Here is a 24,977-nt window from a genome sequence, read left to right as displayed (position 1 = left end):
CCTGAGCTGGCACGGCAGGACAGGGAGGGGGCATACTGCAGCAAGCCTGAGCTGTGCAGAGAGACTGGTGGCCATCAGCCTCTCTCTCCCTGGACAGCTGGAGGACTCAACTACCAGGTCATGGGCATAACTGGTGGCAGCAGACCCAACAGCAAGTCAAGGAAGAGTCTAGAGAAAGCAAAAGTCTTCTCACCAGGCTGACGTGACCACTGAGTTCCCAGGAAAGGGATTGTGTGATTTCAGGAAAACTCAAGAAACTCTGGCAAATAAATTTGCCCTGGTTTTGCTCTCCAAAGCCAGTCTGTTTGACTATCTCTCTCTCTTTCTCTCTCTCTCCCAGCTCTTGTCTACTGGCACAGTAAGTGTTTGTGATGGATGACAAAAGTGTGCTCAGCTAGGCTGGTTGTGTTTGTTCTTTGAATCTGGCAGAAATCTACTGAGGATGGAGATATCCAGTGCCTTCAGGTGCACCTGTTATTAAAGTCTAATTCCATTTCCCCATCCATCTACAGTACTATTTGTGTGTCCTAACAGCATCATCAGCAAAAGGTCCAACTTTTCAGGTCAAAACCCAGGGCAGGTAAAACAAAGAGCAGTGAAACACACCCATTTTCATGACAATGAGATAATGACTGTCCACACCCCGGGATCAGCAGCCCTGTTGTCCCCGCTGGAAACCCCAGCACTCCTCACATAGACACGCAGCCCCTGGAACAGTGATCAGGATGGGCTGGGGCATGCTGGGGAAGGTCGATTCCCCACACAGAGATGAAGGGTCTGTGCCAGGAGAGGTTCTCCCCACAGCCACAGCCACTAATCTATGGATTAGACCAAGCACAAGTGCTTGCTCCAGAGAGTTCCTGGGTCCTTCTCCGGGTTGGAAACGGGATATCCTCCTCCCCACACTCCCCCACACTTTGTAGCTGAACTCCTTGTGTGCACGGCCCAGGCTGCCTGGCATCACCTACCTCTCGCCCCATAGCTACAGGGTTCAGCAGCCCAAACATCATTCCTCCACAGACCCAAGGACTTGCCATGCGGATTTTGCTGCTATCGTACAGCCAACGTAATAAACAGGCACAACATAAACAGGCATCTCCACCTGCCAAGACTGTCATCTGCTGCAGGGGCTTTTCCATTCAATGAGTCTCCTCCTCCTCCCTTCCTCAGGAGACCCTAATTAGATCCTGTCACTGCTTAAGCAGTGGTAAGGGCCTGTGCGGTGGAGGAAAGGGCTGGATGGCTGTGGCAGGACGCGGAGCTGGTGAGAGAGGACACCTCCGGGACTGGAGGCATGAGGGCTGCCAGCCCTCCTGCTTGTCTTGCTGACACCGTAATTGGGTCTGCAGAGCGTCACTTGCAAGCTCCATTCCCTGCAGAAAGCAGCTCTCCACAGCTGCCCACACACAAGTCCTAAGGCTGCTGGGCTGTCCAGGCAGCACAGGAATGCTGTAATTATCTCAGCATACTGAATAAAAAAGGGGGGCCAGCCAGAGATGGAGAGGGCCATTATATCTGCAGCGTGCGCACGCGCGGGCTTGTGAGGGAGGAGACGCTCCAGCACTTGCCCAGGGCTGCCAGCATGCAAGCATCTGTGAGACAGGGCAGGAACAGCCACTGAACCCTGCGAGGGAGGTGCTGTGCCTCCAGACATCCCTCCCCAGCCGTCCCAGGCTGGACGGTGGGTGTAGAGGTCTCAGCCCTTCTGATGGAGCGTGATCTTGGCACCCTCCTCTGCTAGAGCTGAAAGCTGCACATGTCCTGGGCATGAGACACCAACGGCCTGTGCTTTTGTTGCCTGTTTCAAAGTTTCTGGATGGTGCAGACAGACAGAGAGACCCTGTGGTCACTCTATGAATACGACATTGGGGGATGGAGAGAGAATGACAGTTCTGCTCTACAAAGGATTTTCAGTCTTTCCCTTTCGATCTGGAAGAGAGGAAAGTTCCCTGAAGGCTTTTTGGAGCTGTGTGCCCTGGAAGCTGAGGGGATGTCCTGGGACTCATGTCCCTTCAGCTTGGGACAGGAGGAGCAGGGAAGTGCTCCTAGGGGATGGTTTCCTCTGGTCTGGAGACAGAGCTATTCCCAGACACATTTCCCTCCCTGTGTGGTGTTTGGGAGGCTGAGCCCTGTCTTGTGAGAACATTTCTGGCTGGTGGCAGCATCTGTGCAGGACTCCTCGGTGATCTCTGCATGAGGATACCTGTTGACTCTGCTTGCGGCATAGCCAGGATCAGATACTGATATGACCTTTCTGCACTCCTAACAACCAGGGTAGCTGTTAACAAATCAGGGATATGGTTCCTGGAGCCTTTCAGGTCACACTGGGTGACACTGAGCAGATGGACAGGGCAGGTTGTAGGGGATGTCCCAACTGGTGCTCCTTGCCCATGTTATCATGCTAGGGTCATCTCCCAGGTCTCCCTCTCATTCCCAGAGACTTTTTTGCCTGCAGCGCACACTCCAGAAGCCACAGGAGGAGGAATAAAACAACTAGAGCATGCAGCCATGACCTGGCTTGGCATGTTCAACAGTCAGGCTCACACTTGGGCATGAGTCTCCCCAGACTTGCACCTGACCGAGCAAAGCACAAACCCCTTGCTGGATGGATCCCTCTTGCAGAGTCCCATGCTGAACACCTCCTGCCCCAAAGCTGATAAAAAGCTTCACCTAATGCTCATTAAGCAGTTGATACAGAGCTTTCCACTGGTGGGGAATGGATCAGGCTTACTGGCTGGCACTGTGTAGCTTCTCAAACAGGACTCCCAGCCCCTGAGACATGAATTAATGGGACTCATCAGTCCTCAGGAGGCTCTCACATAGATTATCTGCCTTTGGTAAAATGTGAATGACTGGGAGTGGTGGTGCTGTTCCTCTAACCTTGCACTAGCCCCGGCCTGCTGTATTGCCCCTCTTCAAAATTAGCACAGGTCTTAAACAAAGGTCAGCCTCCCCCAGGTCACCTGTACACCAGGCTGCCAGCAAGAGGCTTCCCAGCTCCAGGCCCTCCATCCACAGAGCCACGACCATGGGGCACCTCGACACTAGAGGGGACCCTGCGTCAGGTGTCCCATGGGCGAGCATCCCGGGGCAGCGTGCTGGCGGGCCTCCCAGGAGGAGAGGGAGCCTGAGCCAGGGGGAGGAGGGGAGAGTCTGAAGGGGGCCAGGATTTTGGCAGGAAGGAAGCAAGAGCTGCAGCTGGAGGAGAACAGTCAGGAGCAAGCTGACCAAGGAGGAAGAGAGCCCAAAGCAAGACAGAGTGCTTGGCCATCAGCAGCCTGGGGTTGTTGCAGACGATGAGAAATATTTTCCTTTCCTCTTTCGGGCCAAATCCCTTTCCAAGAAGTGATGCTCAACATTTCTAGAGTGATTGCACAGTGACACCCAGAGGACAGGGCCCGAAAATTGTCACCATCACACCCAGCCACAGTGCCGGGACAGGGGTGGTGGAGATGCCTCTGGATCTCTGCACAGAGAGACTGAGGATGGAGAGCAGAGGCAAACACTCCCCATCTGTAGTCTGCTTTGATGCTGGACACATCTCACATGAGGAGAATAAATAATTCATTTCTGTTCTAGAAATATGTATTTCAATATTGAAAAGTAACACTATTTATTTCCAGGAGAGGAAGTTTCCCCCAGGGTCCTATAAATATTTATATAAAGCCAAGCAAAAAACCACGTTGGTAATTTAGTACGTCTTTAAAATATATGTTGCATATAAACACAGCACATATTTAATTAAATACATGGCTGCATTGTATATGGCTGTTGCTCAGCCGTTTGCAGTCACATCAATATATTAAAAGTTTAGATTGAAAGAGGACTAAAGCCACAGAATATAAATGTAAATTCACACTTTGGCACAGAAGGATTTTGCTCTGGACCCCTCACCAATTCTGTAAGATGACCTTTTCTCTGCACTGGTCTGAGTCCATCTGGCCAAGAGCTGATAGAAACAGATCCTATCTGTTTTGGGATGAGCCACAGCTCCACCCCACCTTCTTGGGCTCCTCCTGCTCCATGTGGCCTGTGCTCCAAAGGGCTTGGTGGGATGTTTTCCCACTTGGAGGAGATGCTGCTATCAGTCATGTGTAGCAAGAGGCAGCTCAGCACGGTCCCCACACCACCTTTGCCTGTCCAGGAACAAGGTGCTCAGACACCAATGCCACAGCTAGAGCCTGCCCAGCCCAGAGCATGGCCATGGGAGAATCATGACTTAATGTTGACTAGTCAAACCCAGGGTCTCACAGTGCAGGACACACTGTGCCCTCATGTGCAAGCATCCTCAGCTTCATCCTCCAAATGCCCTTTAGGATCAGTGACACTTGGTGCTTCTTCTGTTTGAAGGAGGCCGAGCAGATCAGGTCCTGGAGGTGCTCACACGTCTCAAGGGAGACCAGGGTGCCCTGCACAAGAAGGGGCATCTCCACTGCAGGGAAGGTAGGTCATTGTCCCTGGACATGAGGGGGGTGTGGACCCTGGTGGTACAGCCAGGGGGAGCACAGGACTCCTGCCTCCCACAACCATTTCCTTCTGCTCATAAATTAAAAGGTCACCACGGAGCAAAGAAATTGTCCCTGTTTGTGTCACAGGACTGTAGGGGAGAAATCCAGGTCACTGATGGTATCTTGAGCCCTTTCAGGATGGGAGGAGGTTCAGCAAAACTCACAGCTCTGCAAACCAGGAACTGGGCACACAAATCTCTGAAAATAAGGGCAAGATATATCCAGAAGCAATCTCAATGCCCTCTTTCTGGAAGAGGCAAGACTGCACATGCAAACACTTCATTAGGAGCCAGCTTGAGTAAATCGGGGCTTGAAGGAACTATGGGAAAGCTACGCCTGTGGTACAAGGACATTTGAGGCATCCTGATCTCCCTGAGACACGCTTGACCCCAAGGCTGTATGGGCACCTCTAGAGATTGGGGACAGGGCTGGGACAGCTGGGACAGCACCAGTGCACAACGGCCTCTCTCCTGGTGGCAGGGAGATGGGGCAGGCCAGGCCCCTGTGGCAAAGGACAGGTAAAAAAGATGGTGCTGGGCAGCACCTCCATGTCGGGGAGAGCAAGAACCTGAGCACAGTGTCTACCCTGGCTGCAACCCTCAGGCTCTGGTCTGCAAATCGCGCTGTGCCATGGTGCGTGCAGGGCCCCTTGGGTGGTGCGGGCATGCAGGATTACTGCTCACAGCAGCTGGGATTATGGTCTTAGGTGTCTTGAGCTGTGTTTTCTTGATTTCTCTTGAGGTTTGAATGGCTTGAGCTCTGACAAACAAGATTCCAGCTGGCCCAGGGTTTGAAGGAAAGCTGCCTGTGTGTTGCTGTCCACAGTTCAGTGGGTTTGTATCAAACTCACAGCCCTCTGAATCCCTTTATCTTTCTGCCCCCTCTGAGGGGAAAAATGAAATGTAGTGTATGTGTTAATGAAACACTGAATTGCCTATTCCAGCCAACAAGGTGTACCCATAATAAAGCACACTTTCAAACCCACCCAGTAATATGGAATAACCAGCAATATTGATCAGCAGATCATTTTTTAAACACTTATCTTCTCAAACGAGGCATTAGTTGAACTGCCACTGCATCTCATCCCCTCCTCCCTGGTTGCAGTTTTCAGCATGTAAATTGTGCGTGGTGCACAGTGGATGCTGCACCACAATGAAGCATGTGGCCAGTCCTGACCTGTGTTGCTGGCTTTCTGCTGAGGCAACAAGTTTCTTTTTATTAATAAAGAGGCTTGGCACCCCATGTGCCTCAGTTTCCCACTTGCGCATCCCTCCTGAGCTGATGCACCAGCACCACCACAACTAGTGGTCCCTCAAGAGAGAGGACTCCAGGTCTGGTGCTTCCCAGCTTGCACTCAGGTGCCTCAAGCACCAGCCACTTTGGCCACTGTTTCCTTTTTGCTTCATTTTTAAAGGTTTTTCTCTGACCTCTCTTTCTCAGCCAGTGTTTCAGAGACTGCTTTGCCCTGGTTCCCTGGCAAGCCCCAACACATTCAGACTGATTCTGGATGTGTCCAGCTTCCAACTTGTCTGATGATAGCATTCACTTGCAACTCACTCTTCCCAGATCCCTCATCAACTTTTATTCACTGCAACATTTAAATTATTGGTGTACCCCAAGCACTGCCACACATTTCCTCTGCAGACCTCCCCACCTCACCGCTTGCTGTGCCACAGCTTGGGGAAACCACAGTTACTGCTAAAACCCTGGTGCAGCCAAAATCCCAACCCTCTCAGTGTGGCCAATTTAACCTCCCCAGTGCTGGGGCTCCCACGGTGTGGCCGCAGGCAGGGTAGGGAAGCTGCCAGGCTTCCTTTGCCTTGCACAGACATTTCCCACAGGGAGCTTTGCCGGCATCAGGTCAGATGCGGGGTGCCCCAGTGCAAAAACTCTCAGTATCTTTGTTTTCTGCTGCTGCTTCAGAAGACGCAGGCCAGCGACAGCTTACAGAGCTCATGGGTAAACCAGCTGATGCACAAGGAGCCATATGTGACCTTATCAACACTTGCATTAGCAACAGAACAGCTTGTCTGATGTTCTTCTGGGCTATGCTGCTTGGAAGGATGGTAAAGGAACATTTTGAAACCAGATAGATAGTGAATGGGCCTGGGAGACAGCAGAAAGATGAGCTTTCACCTCTGATGGGTCTGAAGTCTCAGGGAGTCATGTTGGGCAATGCTCAGCACAGGACTCAGCTGCTGGAGGAGACTTGTGAGCTCTGTGCTGCTGCACTGCCAGTATGGCACCAGTTTGGGCAGCAAGTGTGCAAGCTGTGTGTTGACAGCCACCCCTGGCTGCTGGCCTCTTCATGGGCGTCAGGGCTCCAGGAGAGGCGCTGGGCAGCAAAGCAGGGAAGAGAGCACGGCTCCCAAGCACATGGCAGTGCATTGTTACTGGGAGAAATTCTAACCAACATTTATTTAACTTGCTGAGAGTCAGTTAGTGAATGACACAGACAGTAATGGCTATGTTCGTCATGCATTTAATATGTGTGGGGAGCGTGGCCGCGGCTGGCAGAACTAGGAGAGCAAATTAGGAAGTAGGAGACATTTATTAACGTAATGGGAAGTGGCATTGATTGATCACCCTGAGTGACACTCCTCTCACTGTTGCATGCTAATGGAAGAGAATGAGCTGTTGAGGCAGGCTGGGGTGCAAGAAGCCCTGCCAAACCCTGGGTAAGATGGGGCACATTTTAACACATGTACCTCCGATTCTGCCTGGCATTTCTTAAAGGCATTGGCATGTTTGGCTCCCATGTGTTAAGGGACTGAGGTAATTCTGCAGGTGAGGATACATCCTGGTGATGTTGTGCTCCCTGCAAGGAGGACAGGTCAGATGCTGCCTCTGAAGACATGAGGCGTTCCTCCCCAGGGAGCACAGCCCCATGAAAATTGGTGGCCCTTATCCCTGCTGCATTGCAGCCATGTATAATCTTGCAGAGTGAGAAAATCCTGGAGCCTATAGAGCAGGAGCTTTCATGCACACTGTCTTGAAAACCTGCACCAGGAAAGTATCAACACTACGAGAGCATAAGAGCAGAGCAGGTTAGAAATTGGGTCAGAACATGAGGTTAAGCTCCAGGAACAGGCTGCAGGCAAGGTGCTGGCTGCTCAGCCAAAAGCTGAGTACTGGGTATGGGATGAAGGTTGGTGTCAGGCCAGCGGCTGTTGTGTCACGGTTCACATTCAGGTTAGTTTGGGGGCCAGGAAAATGGAACTGAAGTTAAAGTGTGGGCTGGCGTTTGAGTTGGAGTTGAGAATCGGGGATTAAGGGTAAGTTATCATAATATGTGTTAGGTTTATGGGTGAACAGGTGCTGATGCTGAGACAGGGCATGTGGGACTTTAATGCTCAGATGTTCTCCAGTATCACCCAGAGGTCAGTCAGGAAAACATCCCAAGTTTCGCTGACAGTGCCATTCCGGTGGAGGCATTGGTAAGCACCAAAGCCAGCAGTCAGAAGATGTCCCCTGTGATGTCCTCAGCCAGCCATGTCACCCCTGCCAGGCCCTGTGATGGATCTGGCTGCCCGGTTGTCAGGGCTGTCTCTGAGAGGCCCAGAGGGACCATCCTGTCCCACGGCATGACAGAACCTCAGCCGGCTGCGCAAGCTGCAAACTCCAGGGAGCCACCGAGACATGGCACACGTGCAGATATTTATATAACCTTCTATAAACTTGTTACACGATTCACAGAAACCTTATAACTTTTCTTCAGGGGAAAAGATACCCTATAACTAAAGCAGGTGACTGTGGGCAAGGGAATGGGTCAAACCTTTGACCAGTTGGATATTAAGCAAAATGTGTCCCCCACACAAATAAACATGAGTCTCTGGGAGTTTCTCTGACTGATTTGGCAATAACTCCACAAAGATGCTTACAGATGGTCAATACCCCTCATGCAGTGTGTGGCCATCCTGTTCAGGAGCTTCAGAAGCTTATGTTTGAGACAAACCCCATTTCAGACCCCAATTCAGAAGCTTGTTTACCAACACATCACTGCAGTTACATGTATAACAGGGAACGTCTCCACCCGGTGGATGACAGAGGACCTGAACCAAAGTCCAAGCACTTTCACGTCCTGAAGATGATGGGCAGACATGGAGTCACCAGAGACTGTGAGCCTCCTGCAGCACACAGATGTCAAACAGCCTGTTCCCAACTCTCTCCTCCTCAGGAGCTTTAACAGTACCCAGTCTCAGTGCTAAAACCTCCCCAGGGCATTGGCTATCATTTAACCTGGGAATCTAATTATTTTTCTAAATACCCCTGTTCTGGTTCTCGTTTCGGTTTTCCGGCAGTGAGCGCCACACCTGCATTTGTTTTCACATGCTGAGTGACAGTGTCAGGACACCCGTGTGCTCTCCCCTGTCACAGTACAGACCTGCTCCTGGTGCCCATGGGTGCGTGTCCTCCCACTGCCCGCCACAGGGCTACATTAGCCCCTGGGTTTTAAACTGGTAAAAATCTTTTAAAAATCTATTGGCAAAGAAAAATCTCTCATTTCAATGTGAGAGTAAATTACCTTAAGGGTGAAATAAAGAACAAAGAAAAACTCTGTGGAGAATGCCATGAGCTGCCAGCATGCCTGGAGCCCTCTGTTTCAGCAAAAGAAAAGGATAAGTAATTCCGAGTATGCAGCAAGATACATCCACAAAGACTCTACCCAAGTGACCCATATATTAGGACTCATTCAAAAATCACAAGTATTCACACAGTATCAAAGTATCATTTCCATAAAGACACAAATACCTACAGTGTATTAGAAGAAGCATGTTCCTTTGTCCTGTAGATTGAATTTTGCCTGTGGGTTTTGTCAGATAATAATTATTTTGCACTAGTTTATTTAAGCACTTACTCATAATTGTCAGCACATCAAATAATGAGTTCTGTGTCCCCAAAGACTAAACAGCAACGTGCTGCAAAATACAGGGGATGAAATATAGTTGAACTTTGCAAAGTTTTTAATTAACTTTTTGATACTGAGAGAGATCACTTGAATAGTGGGACATTTCCTCAGCACAGCTGTATCGCACAGGTTAATTTTCATTCTTAAGGGCAGCCTTATGCCTCCTTGTTAAGATAGGTAAGAGAAGATCCTTGCATCCCTGTTGGGAACAGGACAGGATGGATGCCACAAGGGCTCTCTGTACAACAGGTACCAAACAGCCCAACACAGGGGCTTGAGCTGTTAAAAGCACTGGGGAAGAGGGAGATTGCTTTCTCTGCCTCTAGAGAGTGGCTGCAGTATGGAAAAGAGTTTAAAGCACTGCCCTTGCCTTGCGCCCCAGGGTACAGCCTGGTGCTCTGCTGTCCCTTTGCACAGAGGCTGGTGGTACTGGTGCCTCAAGGGTGCAGAGTCCTCTCCCACCCTGAGCCCCCAGGGTCCCACAGGGCCCAGCCACAGCATCGCACAACCTTATTCCCCAGTCCTGGGGCACTTTGCATGTGAGTACAGCAGAGATGCCTCCTCCATGGGGGGAAAGCCCCAAGAGACCCCGCCACGGATCCCTCCTTGCACCCCTCCTTTGTTGATGTCCTGCATCAGGCAGCTTGCTGCAAACCAAGAACCAGCGCGTGCTGTTCTCAGTGTTGGAGGAAATCTGGAGGGAGTACAACAAGTTGCACTCAGAACAGCCTATGAAATCCACATTACTTCTTAAGTGAAACCCTTCATCCCAGCATACCCTTCCAAGCAGGAAGGACACGATGCCAAGTGTGTGCACACACACTCACGTCAGGCATCTGCAGGATTCAGCATGCAGGCTGTCAAGAGCTGAAGTTAGTAGGGGAATATTACCAGCCTCTATTTCAAGAAACCAATTAGGTGCATAACAGTGACTCAACAAGGTGTAATAACATGATAAAAAAGGGGGAGACTTGAATGGTTGATCTGTTTTCAAAAATCTGCAACCCTTTAATGCAGCGCCTGTTCTACCTGGCAGCAAATCATGTACCTGGACCTAAAACGTCGCTAGGGGTTGAAGGAATTACAGGCCAGTAAACTTTGTATTTGTTCCTGGAAAATGTTTTTAAATTGTGGTTAAAAATAGACTAACAGAGCACAGATGGGATGACATGGATTCTGTGAAGGAAAATGTGTCATTCTCTCCAAAACATCCCCGATATTGCTCCTACTTCCAACAGGAGGTACGGCTTATTTGGGCTAGCCAAAGGTCTGAGCAAGGTGCAGTACTAAAGACAGGCAAGAAGCCAGGAGAGGAATACCGTTATGGAAAAAAAAGACTCAGACAGAAAACTAAGGGGACTTAATCTTCAATTTTTGGTGAACACTACCACCGTAGATCTCATCACCACATTTGTTAATGTTTTCCGCAGTAATCTGGAAAGGAGAAAGAATTGGAAAGCAGAGCCCAGTTCATAGATGACACAGAGGGAAGTTAATTGAATCCAGAAAAATCCATAAGCACCTCAGAGAAACCTAATCCAGGGAACTGGGTGATGAGTTTGTAGCTGTATATCCACTTCAACAAACAAATGCTACAGCACACAAGTTTCAGCAAGTGCAAAGCCTGGCTCCAAAGCATGCAGCAGTCCCCACCAGAGTAGAGGGGAGTTAATTTAAAGAGAAAAAGAGCTACTGTAATTATTATGACCGTGTGTGAGCTAAGAACGGGGCATGCTGTATCCAATTTTCAAAGCAAATGGCATCAGTGAGAAGACCTGGTTGTAGGAGATGCTCTTGGAGTATCTGGTATTCCAATTAATTTTTAGTGGGAGGATAGGGACAGGAAGGAGACAGTAGCTGTGGTCCTTTTGCCTGAGTGGGGATATTTCATGCTACTCAGATGAAGTTCTGGAGACCCAGCTCGGTAAATAAAGGGGATTCCACGGAAGAAAAATCTAACCCCACGCACTGTTCCCTGTCCTGCCCTCAGCATCCTGAGCTGTGGGACCATGTCCGACCAGACCCACAGCCCCTCCAGCCTGTGTGCCCATGCTGGGAGCTGCTCAATAAAATCGTGTGGGCTGGTTGGGGAATCCTGGGAGGAGGTGCAGGATGAGTAGGAAAGCTGCAGAAACGGCTGGATTTTAGAGCAGGAGCAGGAAAGGGACTTTCCACAGGGAGCATAAGAGATGGCTTGGAAGCTGCAGCCCCTCAGGCTCCAAGGCCACATGCCCCAAGGCCACGGTGACTGGCATGGGCTGTACAGCGCTGGAAGGAGGTGTTGACCCACAGCTGGGGCACATGGAGCAGCCTCGCTCCCTCGGCTGCCACACCACGAAACCACGGCCCCACCGCAAAGGCCTGTAAGGGCAAATCAACACAGCGTGGTGGAAGGGCAAACGAGAGGCAGGAGCTGGCTCCAGTGGGGGTCCTGTGCTGTGCCCAGTGGGCTCTAGCGCTGCCTTCTTGCTGGGGAAGGGACTTTGCCTGCAGATCCCAGCAAAACCCCTCTAACCTCTACCTTGAATTTTTTTCTCACCAGCTGCTGCACCAAGGGCTGCTCGGAAGCATCCACTGCGCAAACCTTGGCAGAGAGCACCCTCCAGTGGGCACTGGGAGGCCAGTGGGAGCCCTGCGCCTGCTGTTCGCTGTACACTGGGCACAGGAGGGACCCGGGCACCCAGGCAGCATGGCAGGGACCAGGGGTGAGAGGTCTTGGGAGCAGCCAAAGCAGAGCAGCTCCTGCCCAGAGCCTGCACCCATAGCGTCTTGCTCTAGTCAGATGCTGAAGAACAACCTTGATTCACCTCCGCAGCTGTGGGCTGCAGCCAGCCATTGCCCTCGGGTGGAGGCTCGGTGTGGTAAATGCAAAACGTGCAAGTTTGGCTGTTAGACGCTGAACCCCACAAGCATTGGTCCTAGCCAGTGTCACTGCCCTGGCTTTATAGGCTTCCAAGAGTGAATCTGGGGTGGACAATTTTGTAAAGAGATGATGATCTTTACTCATATCACCATATGTTAAGTGAGAAGACACAAGGCAAAGGCATTTGCTCTCTTGTCCTTGCAGTGTGTGCACCAAGCAGTCAGCCTCACGGTCTCCCAGCGGGGTTTGCGAGGCAAGGGCAGACTGGGCAACCCAAGCTGCCTGGCTGGCCACCTCGCAGAGACTGCAGCAAAGTCCAAGGCTGGGTGGTTGCACAGCTGCTTGCAGGAGTCCCAAGCAAGCGAGAGAGTGGAGGAAATCCCAACCATACAAGGCATCTGGCAGCCCTTGCTGCCAAACATGTCCATCCCCTCTCCAGCTCAGTGTTACGTCAGCTGCAGGACGAGGGCGTCGGGCGAGGCTGCTCCTCTGCTGCGCTCAGGGTTCTGCGCTCCTCGATGTGCCTCCTGCTCCCTCCCTGCTGCTCCTCTCAGCTGGAAGAAAAGTAGAGGCTAAGCCAGCAGTTGTCCGAGCCCATGCGCTTTGGCAAGTATTTCATAGCTTAAAAGCTGCTGCCTGGTGCTTGCTGCAATGGGAGGCCCCAGGACAAGCAGGGGAGAAGGAGAAAGGTCAGGTCTCCCTGCTAATCCCCTCCGGGATCCTGGTATCCTCATCCTCTGCCCCCTCACCAGCACATGAGGCTCATCCAAAGCCCTGCCACCCAAAAAAGCCCGCCTGAGACATCACCTCCAGGGCATGCCATGTCCCCTTCCTCTGGGGAGACGCTCTGCTCCGGGGCGGAGCGGAGCTGGAGCAGGAAAAGCATCCCCTGCAGCATCTGGTTGCAATCAGTGTTTGCAGAACTGGCTAAGCTCCTTCCCGGCCAGTAGCCAACTGAGCTGTTTCCCACAGGATCCCCAGCCCATCGCTCCAAGCGCTGGGGTTTCGCACATCCGTTACAGTGAGCTGCATCCCTGGAGCAGCGCCTGGCTCCTGGCTCTGCCCGCGCCGAGGGGTCTGGCCCTGGCAGAGAATTGAGACCCTGCACCTGAGGGGAAATAACCCAGCACAGGCACAGGTCCACACTGCTCCTGCATTACTTCCCCATGGGATTGCTCCCCTGGGGCTTGTCCAGCAGCTCCAGAGTTATTGCACGGCAGTGGTGGCTCATTTCTAGCCCTCCTATCCTGGCCATCCCTGCTCATAATGTAGTGATCATCATAATAATGTGGTGACTTCATTATGGAGCTTACTTCACATTTAAAGGGTCATTTTAGTTTTCTCACACTAAATATCTGACAGAAGACCTAAGGAAAACACACTCCATTTAGAAAAAAAGCCAGTTTAAGTTGCCAAGCAACCAGATTTTGTGATTTATTAAGTCTCATTATGTGATGGTTTTATGAATCCCCTGGCTCCCAGAGTCAGGTGATTACCTGAGGATCTCCGCTTGCACTGGACGGTGATGTGTTCAGACCTCTCCAGTTGCAGAGAAAGTCTTGAAAAAGAGGCCAAAGGAACACAGAAAGAAAAAAAACCCAAACCCTTGCCGCTTACTAGTCTTAAAATCCTCCTGTTTGCTAAAGCAGCCTTGAAACCTGGGAATGAGCCGAAACAAACACCAAATACCTCAGCACTGCTGCTGTAACAAACCTGCATCAAGAGGAAACCCCCTCAAAACCAGAGGAAAATTGGGTAAATTCAAGATTTAGGTAGGGTTCTCTGCCTTTGCCCCTGACCGCCGGCACTGGGTGTGCATTGCAGATGTTAGGAAGGACAGTTTAAACCTGGTTCTTGAATTTTGCTCTGTAAGGAAATCTTGAAATAAGCAGATCTCTGTCGGAAAAGCCACAAAAACAGGCACACTGTCCGTGTGTGTTCTTTCTCATTTGGCAGTAGGAGAGGTCAGTGCTGGGAAGGGCGGGTGGGCTGGGGATGGGAAGTGAGCGGAGCAGAGTGGAGTGGGCTCCCCGCACCCAGCACAGCCTGTTCTTTCCCCTAGACCTGTACCAGTGATCCTGATGGGCTCCAGATGCTCTCCTCACTGGAAGATGATTCATGATGGGGGACTGACAGAACCAAGACAATCAGGTTGACTTCAGCCGCTTTACCTCCTGACAGGATGTGACCCCGTGCCTCAGTTTCCCCATCTGCAACACACAGAGACCTGCATGGTGCTGGCAGGGGAGGTGCCTCAGCAAAGCTACTGTGTGGTCTCACAGGCAATATGCAAAATCTGGCCTCTCCCAGTGAGGCTGTATGGGGAGACACACATCTGTCTGGGGTGAATTTGCCCTCTCCAGCTTGACCCTGCCCGCTGGAAGAGCTCCCCTTCGAGGCATCAGCCCACATGCATGCGTGGGGACTGCTGTGCACAATGGAAAGCTGGACTTCTCCCCTCCACCGCCTCCGAGACTGCTGGCAGCTGCTCTGCTCATCCCAAACCATTTCATCAGGGCTCTCACGCTCCACCCTCTGTCCTGCTCAGACTGGGACAGCCCTCATCTCCAGGGCTCTGCCTGCCCACGGCTCCCTACCGAGGGAAGGGAAGGGAAGGGAAGGGAAGGGAAGGGAAGGGAAGGGAAGGGAAGGGAAGGGAAGGGAAGGGAAGGGAAGGGAAGGGAAGGGAAGGGAAGGGAAGGGAAGGGAAGGGAAGGGAAGGGAAGGGAAGGGAAGGGTGTATACTTCACATAGTGGTAGCAGCTCTGTGGAGCTGTGTTTGGATGCAAAAACATTTACACATGGAGCCCAAATGGAGCATGAATAGTTTAGGAGCCCATCAAGGTTCACCATGCAGGGAGAAATGGCAACCAGCTTTGGAAATTCCCAGTAGTATTTCCATTACTACTGTGCCTCAGGCAACTGTGGCTGCTGGGGACAGGGTGCCAGGATAGCTGGATCTGAGAGTGCACCCACCATGGCCACTCTTCTCTTGACTTGTGCTGCTGCAGACCTCTCAGGACACATGCCAGCACAGGGGCAGATGCAGGCAAGGAACTAGTATATGCATTTTCAGATTAAACCTGGCCTCCCTAGAGAGCCAGAAAAGGGTTTCCCCATCCCTCCCTCCCCAGCACTGCTTCAGGCCTGCATCCCCTTCAGGGGACACCCATACAGCCACAAGAATATGCTGCCAATGCACATTTTTATTACTGAAGAGGAAAAAATATTGGCATGAAGAACAGATCAAATAAGAACATGTTAAACTTAGCCTGGTTAGGGAAGGGCAAAAGGCTCGTTGAGTGCTAGCAGGGATCCTGCCCTCACTGCTGCCCTCACTGCTGCTCTTGCCCAAGATGCCGAGTTCCTGTGCCAAGCTGAGGCCTCGCTGTGAGCAGCCTGGCCGAAGGACTGGAAAACCCAACTCATTGCTCTGTGCCTGTCACCCTGACCCTCCCTGAGCTTGTCCTTGGCCTGGACATGGCCAGTGGTACACAGCACTGGGTAACTCATCAGTGTGGCCCCAGGGTGATGTATGGATCCACTGTGGCTGTAGAATGAAGCTTAAAAGTCCAGGGACCTTAAGAAAGAGGCCTTGGAGGCTGCAGTGGAATCTCATTCCAGGTGCCTGCCCTCCCCCAGGGAAGAAGGCAGCCCCACACCTCTGCTCAGTGGCTTTGCCTTGCCCAAACTCAAACCCTGCCCAAATCAGGCTGTCCAGAGGGCCGGGGAGCTCCTCCCCCACAGCCAGCAGTGACCTGGGGGACCAGCAGCCAGTACATCCCTGCGGCATCCCAGTGCTACCCTGGAGGGATGGCAGGTTGCAGACAGCTTGAAACGGGGGAATTTTTGCTACTGGGCCAGCACAAATATTTGGTTTAGTGTGCACTGGGGAGAGGGAAGACGAGCATTGGAGAGCAGCTGCTGGGGGCCAAGAATGTCCACGGAAGAGGAATGTAAGAAAAATGCAAGATTAATGTGCTTTCCCTGCTGCATCTCTTGGGCTTCTGCCCTCCTCCCGGAGAACACCACCACCAAAACCCGACACCAAAACCCAACAGCAGCTGAGCCAGGGATCTGAGGGAAGGCCTGCAGCCCCTGCCAGCCCTGGCCTGGGGGGAAGCACTGAAGGTGGGGAAAGTGGGCACCGGGGGGGATGCCCACACTCTCCCGAAGGGGCACTGGAAGACCTGGCACCGGGGGTGCCCGTGCTCTCCTGAATGGGCACCGTGAGGGAACAGCCGGCACTGGGAGGGATGCCCGTGCCCTCCCGAACGGGCCATCACCGGGGGGTGGCCGTGCCGCCAGCCCGAGCAGTGCCAGTGCCGGGGGTCCCGCCGGGGGGGCGCCGGGTCCGGTCTCTTCCTTCCGGCTGCCGGGATGAGCCCCCGAGCCCCGCCGTCGGCCCGAGCATCCCCGAGCGGGGCCGCCCCTCCCTCCTCTTCCTCCTCCTCCTCCTCCTCCCACCGGACGGCCCCGAGCCCCGGCGCTGCTGCCGGCCCAGAGCCCTCGCAGCCGCGGGGCTGGCCGGGGGGAACCGAGCCGGGCCGGGCCGGGCCGGGCCGGGCCGAGCCGGGCCGAGCCGAGCCGAGTCGAGCTATGCCGTTCTACAAGCGGAGCGTGGTGGTGCGGCGGGGGCGGCCGTCGGTGCCGCTGGCCGAGCTGCGGGACGTCTGTAGCCTGGCGGCCCTCACCCTGCTCCGGCAGCTCGCCGACCTCTGCGGCCACTCACTCGCCCTCCTGGGAGACATCGAGGGTCACGTCCTGGCCTTGGGTCGCCGCACCGGGCGGCTGCACCGTCGAGCCACCCGCCTGCAGGCGCTGCTGCGGGGCCGGCCGCTGCGCGGGGCGCACGCCGCCCCAGGTAAGGCGACCCCCGCCCGGCCCCCGGCGCCCCCGGGGGGTCCCTGGGTCACCCAGCCCCGGGGGGATGCGCAGCTGTGGGAGGTGCCGCCGTCAGGGCTGCACCCCGCTCCGAGGGGGATCCCGTCTCCCCATTGCCAGTGCAGGGGGGGTGTCCGCTGCTGTTCCCCGAACTGGTCCCCCCCGGGTGCCCTGTGTCCCCTCCCCGGCTGGCTGACCCGTGCTAGTCCCTGCAGCCAAGATCCCGGCTCCTCCGTCAGCGGGGAGGTCTGGTGGGGCCGAGAAGCGGCAATGCCACCGCAAAGCCCTTTCCATCACGGTAGCTGGGGCAGCCCAGGGAAGCGTGCCGGCCTGTTGCGTTGGGGTGAGGTTGGGACAGCTCAGCAGCAGCCTTTCCCTCTGCCTGGCCTTTATTTTCCCACACACAGTGGGCATTTTCCAGGCTGCCGGCCAAGCACGCGTTTCACGCTGCGTCCCTGATTACCAGGGGCTGTTTCTGGGAAAGTGGGGACACCAGGCTGCAAGAGCTGGTCCTTGCTTCCATCCCACTGTTCTTGCCTTGGATGCTTCACCCCTGTCCCGTGGCTGTCCCCTCCCTGTGCTTTCGGCCAGTGTGTAGCTGCAGATCTGTGTGGAGCAGCTTTCACTCGGGGTTTTGTGTGTCTGGGGAAAATGACAAGTTGTAGCCTGGGTGTCCTGTCTGCTCGTCCCTCTCCTGGCAGTGAGTGGGATTTGGTTTTGCCCGGACTGCTTTCATTTCCCATTTCAAGCATTTTGGTTTGGCACAGACTTCTGTACTGGGTCAGAAGTGGGCAGTCTGTTTCAGAGGAGCTTAAAATAAACTTGTTTTGGAATTGTTTATAAAAGTTTATTTTAAAAGGCTTTGCGTAGTGGGGAGGGGGAAGTGTTGTTCGAGCACGTTTTCCCCACAAGCGCAGCGAATTTCTCAGGCCCTTGGCAAAACGCGTGCCTCTTGTGCTTTCTGCAAACCCCCTTGCAAGTGCTGTTTTGCTGCTCCGTCAGCGTGGAGCCATGGGAAATGACTGCCAGACCCTCGCAGCGTGCTTCCCGGATGCAGGGAGCAAGCGGAGCACTCAGCCTGAGAGATGCACTGCCCTTGCAAATGCTGGTGGAGTAAATCAGTGATTGGGGTAAGCAGAGGCTCCCGCTGTCCCGTGCATCAGCCAGTAGAGAAGTGAGGGAACAAGGAGGTGCCACAGTCGCCCAAGCTGACCTGTGCACAGCACCAGTGCAGCGCCAGACCCTGCAGCGTCGTCACCGTACGTGCTGGACCGGTGTCTCCCGGAGGAGGAGCTGGCTGTGATGGTGACCAGATGGTCCCTCGCCGCGCGCGTCTGGCTGGCAGGTTGGGAATGCTCTCGGTGGCCACGGAAGCCTTGTGTGCTGCCGTGGCGGCTGCGGGAGGCAGGAGGGACGCGGGGGGACGGCGGGGACGGCTGCAGCATGGTGAGGGTGAGGAGGCGGCCCTGCTGTGGGTAGGTTGGGTTTGTAGCTTTGTAGCCCTCGGGTTGTGTTTTCAGCTGCGTGTCAGTGCCGTGCGCCTGGAGTTTCGCCTGGAGGAACATCACAGGTAGTTGCAAGCAGTGTGCGTAAGGCAGCGGGCAAACAGTCCTCCCGTGCTGCATCTCCTCATTAGAGCTCTATGAATATGCATGTATGCAGATGTGAAGGGATGGCTTTGAGCTGGTTGGCTAGCTGGGGGTTGGAGGTGCGTGGTGATGAAAATGCTTTGATTTTTTTTGTGGGGTTAGCTGGGGCGGTGCGAAGCGAGCAGAGCCGTGCACACTGCGCCTCCCCTTCACCCCTGCTCCGGTGGTGCAGAGACGCAGGGGGGGTTTACATTTCTCCCCACATCCAAAGGGGAGCACAACCCACCCACCCTCCTGCCTGCTCCTCATCCATCCACCACCGCTGTTCCTGCAGCTGTTGGGATGCGGGAGCCTCCGGCTTTACTGAACTCTTTACTTAGGGGAAGAAAAAAATTCCAATTGCTGTTTCGGTTGCTGTTTGTTTTTCTAAGAGCTCTGGCTTCAGCCTGTCACGAGGGAATGTTTCACGTCTCCAGAGGATGGGAGCTCCCTGCAAGCCCCCGGCACTGCAGGGAGAGCAGAGACAGCCTGTGGCTGCGTGAGAGTACTTTTTACCGAGCTGCGGCAATGTGCAGAGTCCCCTGAGCGAGGAGAAAATGCTTAACAATACTTCGGTGTTTGGTGGGGTTTTTTTCTCCTGGTTTCCATTTCTTGAAGAGGATCTAATGGCAAAAATAATTTTTCTCCTTTCAAACTGGAATAAAACCCCATCTTGTCCCTGGGAGATTCAGGGGGAAATCACTCAGCACCAAATGGGCCCTGGCATAGTGTCCACGCAGCCAGAGGGGTCTGGATGACATGTCACAGCCGGCCTGACCAGCTTGAAAGGACAGTGACAGATCAGGCCCTGCGAGCGAGTGGGTGCCATCTCTCCCAGACAGGGCTGGAGCGAGCACCACACAGGCTGCAGCCCCTTTTTGCTGCAGTCTCGGCTGGGCCAGGTTAGTCCCATCCTCTGGCTGACACCGTAGAGTGGGGATCAGAGACTTCCTGGGGCTTTTGCCACAAATGGGAGCGCTCCAGGCATTGCCAAACCCCAGCTCTGAATGGCCAAGCCTGCTCTAGCACAGATTGGCACACGGTGGTTTGCCCTTCCCGAGGATGGTCCTTGCACCACTTCAGCTCCCAGGTTTGTAGTGCATCCTTGATTGGGTCAGGAGCCTTTGCCTGGCTTTGGTTCCTCCCAGGCATGTTTAAAGGGAACCAAAAGCTGTGGGTCTCCTTGCTGACAAGGGAAGCCCATGGCTGGGGAATTTGGGTCACTGCTGTACAGCAGGACATGTCCATCCATCTGTCCGGAGGCTGTGAGCTGGTGGGAACTGCCTTGTCTTCCTCATCAGAATGGGGACATGCTGGTGTAGCAGCGCTGCTGCCAGATGAAGGAATCGCACCGCAAAGGGCCGGGGGAGCACTTAATCTGACGAGGCAGCGTGGTTGTTTCCAGTGCAAGACGGCAGCCAAGGACGGTTGGATTCCTCTGCTCTTATTCATCGGCAGTTGCGTGAGAGCGGGGAGGGTGCGTGACTGTCCCTGCGGAGCTGGGCGCATCCTGTCCGCCGGCACATGGAGGCAAGGGTGCCGGGGCTGGGCACGGGGACCCGCTGCTGCTGAGGGCAGAGTGGGGACCAGGCTCCCCATGCCACTCCCCTTGGCATGGCCTCATCTCAGAGGGGTGACACTGAACCCAGCTCTCCTGCCAGCACTTAGCGCTGCAGGCGAGGGCTGCTTTGGAGCCCAGGAGAGCCCCTGGCACTCTGGCTTGCTGCCTCTCGTGCTGATGCCTGGCCAGCTGCCATCCTGCCCGTCGGCAGGGATGTGGCTCCATGGGCACCAGCTGGGTGACATGAGCCAGCACTCCCAGCTCAGCCCTCTCCCTTCGGGACCCAGAGGCTCTAGAAATAAATCTTGACAGAAGTGGATGGGGGCCTGGTGCCGAGAGCTATTTAAACCATCGTCCCTGAAGAGCTGAGGGGACTGTTCTCTGGAATAAACCCCAGGCTGTGCTGGCAGGAGGAGCTGTTTACTGCTCTTACCGAAATATGCAGCGTTCTCCATCCTCTGACCTTCCAGCCCTAATATTGAAACAAGCCATCGAGATAAGCAGAGCTGTCAGGCAGCTTCCCCCCACACCCCCGCCTGGCTCTCTCCTCACTGGGTGGGTAAGGGCTAGCACAGACATTTTCTCCTGGATCCTGTCACCAGTTTAAAAAAAAAAAAAAAGGAAGAAAAACCCCTTGCTGACTTGCTTGAATGTTGTGCCAGGCTGGAGCGGCCATGCTGTCCCTGAGCCCCAGCCAGAGCCTCTGCTGGGGACCAAGGTTGCAGCCACCTCTCACAGCCATGAGCTCAGCCCCAGGGATGCACCTGTGTGAACCTCCTGGAGACCCCAGCTCCCTTTCGGTGGCTGGGTAATTAAGCCCTGCTCCTTCTGGTCCCACAACTGCTCTCACCATCTCCTCTCCATGGGGTCAGTACCCTTCAAGTCAGAGCAAAGATGCTGGGGGAGGTGCAGAGCTCTTGCCATGCAGAACCGTCAGGAAGGAGACATCCCCAGACCCAGGGGACAAGAAGGGTCAGTTTGGAGTTGGATGTGGCTTTGGTCCCTGCCTGCCAGCAGCTGCTGCCCACAGCTGTGCATGGGGAGTGCCATGCTCTCCTCCCCAGCAGCCCTGACCCGCTCCAACCAGCATCACCACTAGGAAGGTGGCACTTGTCACGGGGTAGCTCTGAGTCTCCTTGGCCATCAGGACAGGCTGTGGCAAGCGTGGGATGAAGGCTACTTGCCCCCATGGCAATGCCAAAACAGTTTGCAGAGGTCCCCACCCTGGGTCCCTGGTGCTGCTCAGACAGGCCACAACACACCGCAGCTCCCAGAAACATCCCAGACCTCCAAGATATTTTCTCTGCCTGCTTTTTGCTAAACCAACGGTGATTTCACCATTGGAGGAGGGAGCACAGTTCTCCCAAAGGCTGCCTCGGCGCGGGCGGGGGGCGGGAAGCTGACCAAGGATGGGATGGATGGCTTCAGCTGCCAGAGGATGGGGGAGCAGGGAGCCGCACCCTCCCTCTTAACAGGAACCGTCTGCGGGAGCAGCTCAGTGAAAAGCTGGATAAATGAATAATGCACGTCTCCCACCCAGACCCACTTTGGCTGATAGCCGTCCCTAGCAGTGGGCTGAGAGCTACTCTCCGAAAATGAGAGCTGCAGGCGGCACGGTGGTTAGGAAACACCATCCCTGCCCTTCAGCAGCTTCTCTACACCGCTGAAGTTACCGCAAGAACAGAGCAGCCCCGGCCAGGCTTTGCCACCCTCCGTGATTGCAAGCCCCCCCCCCCCAGCACACCCTGCCCATGGGTGTGCGGTCCCTGCAGTGCCTGTCCCTGCCTGGGATTTCTTGGGAGCTGAGGTTGATGGTGGCATCTCCAGGTATTGTTGCAACCTCTCTCCCAACCTTCTGGTTTTTCTGAGGCTGGGATTCCTGCTTAGATGGACCCAAATCCTGCTTCTGACTGGAAGCATTTTTACCCTTGGGGAGCCTTTTGAGAGGATTGACGTGAGAGCTGATCTGGCTGGTGGTTTTTCCTCAGCACCTGGACTGTGGCCATCAGGGGCAGCAGGTCCCTCAGGGGCAGCAGGTCCTCAGGACCCCCATCACCCAGCAAGACATGCACAGAGGCATGAGAGAAGGTGGCCATCACTGTCCCCTCACAGCCTCGCACATCCCGGGTGTTCATGTTTCCTCCTGCCTGGGTTCGTCCCTGTGGTGTGAGCTTAGAAGAAAGACTCCTTTAGTGCCAGTATTTCTGCAGTGGAGTCGTTCCTCTTAGGAAACACTTACAACATCACATTGGCTGTGAATATGGCAGCGGTTACCATGCACAGGAACATGGATTAGCTTCAACTATGTGTCTCCAAAGAAGCCTGCGTCATCTTAAAGCAGTTTGAAGGATGTGTTCACCTCCATGTGGAAGCGAGAGTTGGAAATCACTTTGGCAACCTGTTTTCCAGCTGTAGAGATCTCCTTGATGCTCAGAGAAGAAGAGGTGTAAGCGTGAAGGCAGGACAGCTCCCCATGGCATGTATGTGGGTTGTCCAGGCAGTGAGGAATGGCACGGGGGTCATTTTGCTGGCTGGATCTCTGGTAGCGTCCTAACGAGCATCCTGACTTGCAGAGGGGCCTCCCGCTCTCTGCTTCAGCTGGTTGTTTTGTAAAGTGCCAGTAGCTGGTGGGGCTGTGTCTTTGGAAAGCAGGTGACCCCTAGGCCAGGCTGAAGGGCTCTGTTCTGTCTTGAGAGGATGCTTCTTGGTGATGCCAGGTGCTGGACCCAGGGGTGACACCACAAGCACCCACACTGCTAAGGATCATCAGCTTGTGCCCCCAGCACCTGCCATTTGTAGGACTTTCCTAGTTTGCCAGTGCTAGGTGATGGGCAAACCTGATAGACCATCTCCATGCAGCACATAGTACAGCTCCTGAGCACAGCAAAGGTCATCTGGAGACCATAATAAGTGAAAGGCAGGAGCCACTCAACCCAGAGCCAGGCTCCACACTGCCACTGGGGACTGGGACATGTCCAGCATCATGGTCAGGGCTCCTACTCCTGTTCCCAGGGGTGAAATATATGGGGCTAGTGCATGGAGTGCCCCATCATTACCCAGTATGGGACATAGGGCAACATGCTGGGGTGTTCAGAGCACCCCGTAGCCCTGCCCCATGTCCTGAGCCCAAGCCTGGGCTCCCAGTGAGCAGGGATTTCAGGAGTGTTGGCAGCACTGGGCTGCTGTGGCATCACAGCAGGGCTGGCAACACTCTGGCACCCATGGGTGCCAGCTGGCTCTGTGCTGCCCACCTGCCTGTGCCCTCAGCCACCTCCTGTGGGCATCCACAGCATGGAGAGGGGTCCTGATGCGAGCTGCCAGCAACTCATCCTGTCCCCAAACCCCGCAGCACCCCACAACCAGCATCCTCCCCTACAGTCCCTCGTGTCCCAGTGTCCCTCACCCATCCCTCGCTGTCCCCAACTCCCAGCTGATGTTGCTCTGTCCCTTGCATGGCACTGGGGCCAAGGGCAGAGGATATCACCCTGTCCCCCACCTACCAGCCTCCCCGCATATCACTGTGGGTGCCAGGGCTGCAGTTTGTGCCTCCAGACAGGACAATGACACCCCTGTCCTGACACCCCTGTGCAGCAGGGTGCTGCATGTATCCCTCGTGAGGAATGTCCCATGGCCTCATGGCTGTGGCTGTGCCTGGCACTGCTCAGCATGGCCCAAATGCCACCAAGGACTCTCACATGCCAACCTTGTGTGTGCTGGGCACCCACTGCTTCACTCCTGATGGGCACGGGGTGGGGACATAGGGACTTGTCCTGGCTGCTTAGGAACCTGTCAGTCCCCTGGGGACTCATACCCAGCTCCCAAAATGGTCTGTGATCCCTGGGTACCTGGTTCCCAGCACTGTGCCCACTGGCCATACCCAGCACCCTGCAGCCGCTGGCACAGGGCCGGACAGCACGCTGGCCGCTGCGCGCGCACGGGAGCCATTCGCTGGCAGCACAAAGCCTGGATTGAGCGAGAGCTGGCACGGCGCTGAACGGGCCGAGTATGCTGGCGGAGAGAATCAGCTCTTCTTCTTCTCACCCGTGCCAGCGGGCTCTGCCACCCTCCTCCTGCGCTCGTGCCTGGCAGCGAGGACAGCCACCCGCCACGGGCACCAAGATGCCGCTGGCAGGGGAGCAGGCTGGAGCTTCGGGCGCCGGCAGCGGCATGTGCGCGGCTCTGGGTGAGTACCCATGGCACGCGGGGGTGACAGACCCCCTTCTGCCGGAGCCCTGGCCCCCGGCACAGACACCAGCCTGGCACGATGGCTGGCAGCTGGTCACAGCTCCAGGAGCCTTAGTGCAGCTGGCCAGTGGTGGGGGGAGGCTGAGCGTGGGGGGCAGTACCGGAGCAGGTTGTTAGCCCCTCGTGTTAATCTAACAACAGCAGACCGCAGCAGCTGGGGGGACAACTAATTCCCCGAGTTAAGCAGGCAATGGCTGTTAGCGGTATTTTTTCTCCTTTCCTGGTACCTTGAGTCACTGGGTGCATTTGTACTGAGCAGCACAGCCCCAGTGTGAGCCTGCCTCATTGTCCCGGTGGGTGGGGACAGCAGGGCACCCTGCATCCCTGGCGCAGGGCAAACACCATCTTCGCACATGTGCTTACGTGTCCATACATGCCC

General features: G+C 54.7%; 1 protein-coding gene across 2 annotated transcripts in view; it reads left to right on the top strand.

Annotated features, from left to right (window-relative positions):
* Nucleotides 1–18,095: 18,095 nt before the first annotated feature.
* Nucleotides 18,096–24,977, top strand: part of NHSL2 (NHS like 2) — a 32,460-nt gene continuing 25,578 nt past the window's right edge. The window contains exon 1 of one of the 2 annotated variants that reach the window (XM_074915165.1): nt 18,096–18,509. In XM_074915165.1, coding sequence (XP_074771266.1) covers nt 18,467–18,509 — 43 coding nt within the window. In that variant the 5' untranslated portion in view covers nt 18,096–18,466. Of the gene's footprint in view, nt 18,510–18,610; nt 18,640–24,977 lie in introns of those variants that run through there. The other variant, XM_074915167.1, reaches the window with a different exon arrangement.

The sequence above is a fragment of the Athene noctua genome, chromosome 11, assembly GCF_965140245.1.
Source record: "Athene noctua chromosome 11, bAthNoc1.hap1.1, whole genome shotgun sequence".
NCBI lineage: Eukaryota > Metazoa > Chordata > Aves > Strigiformes > Strigidae > Athene > Athene noctua.
The sequence above is the reverse complement of the archived record's forward strand: the minus strand, read 5'-3'. Positions and strand labels throughout refer to the sequence as shown.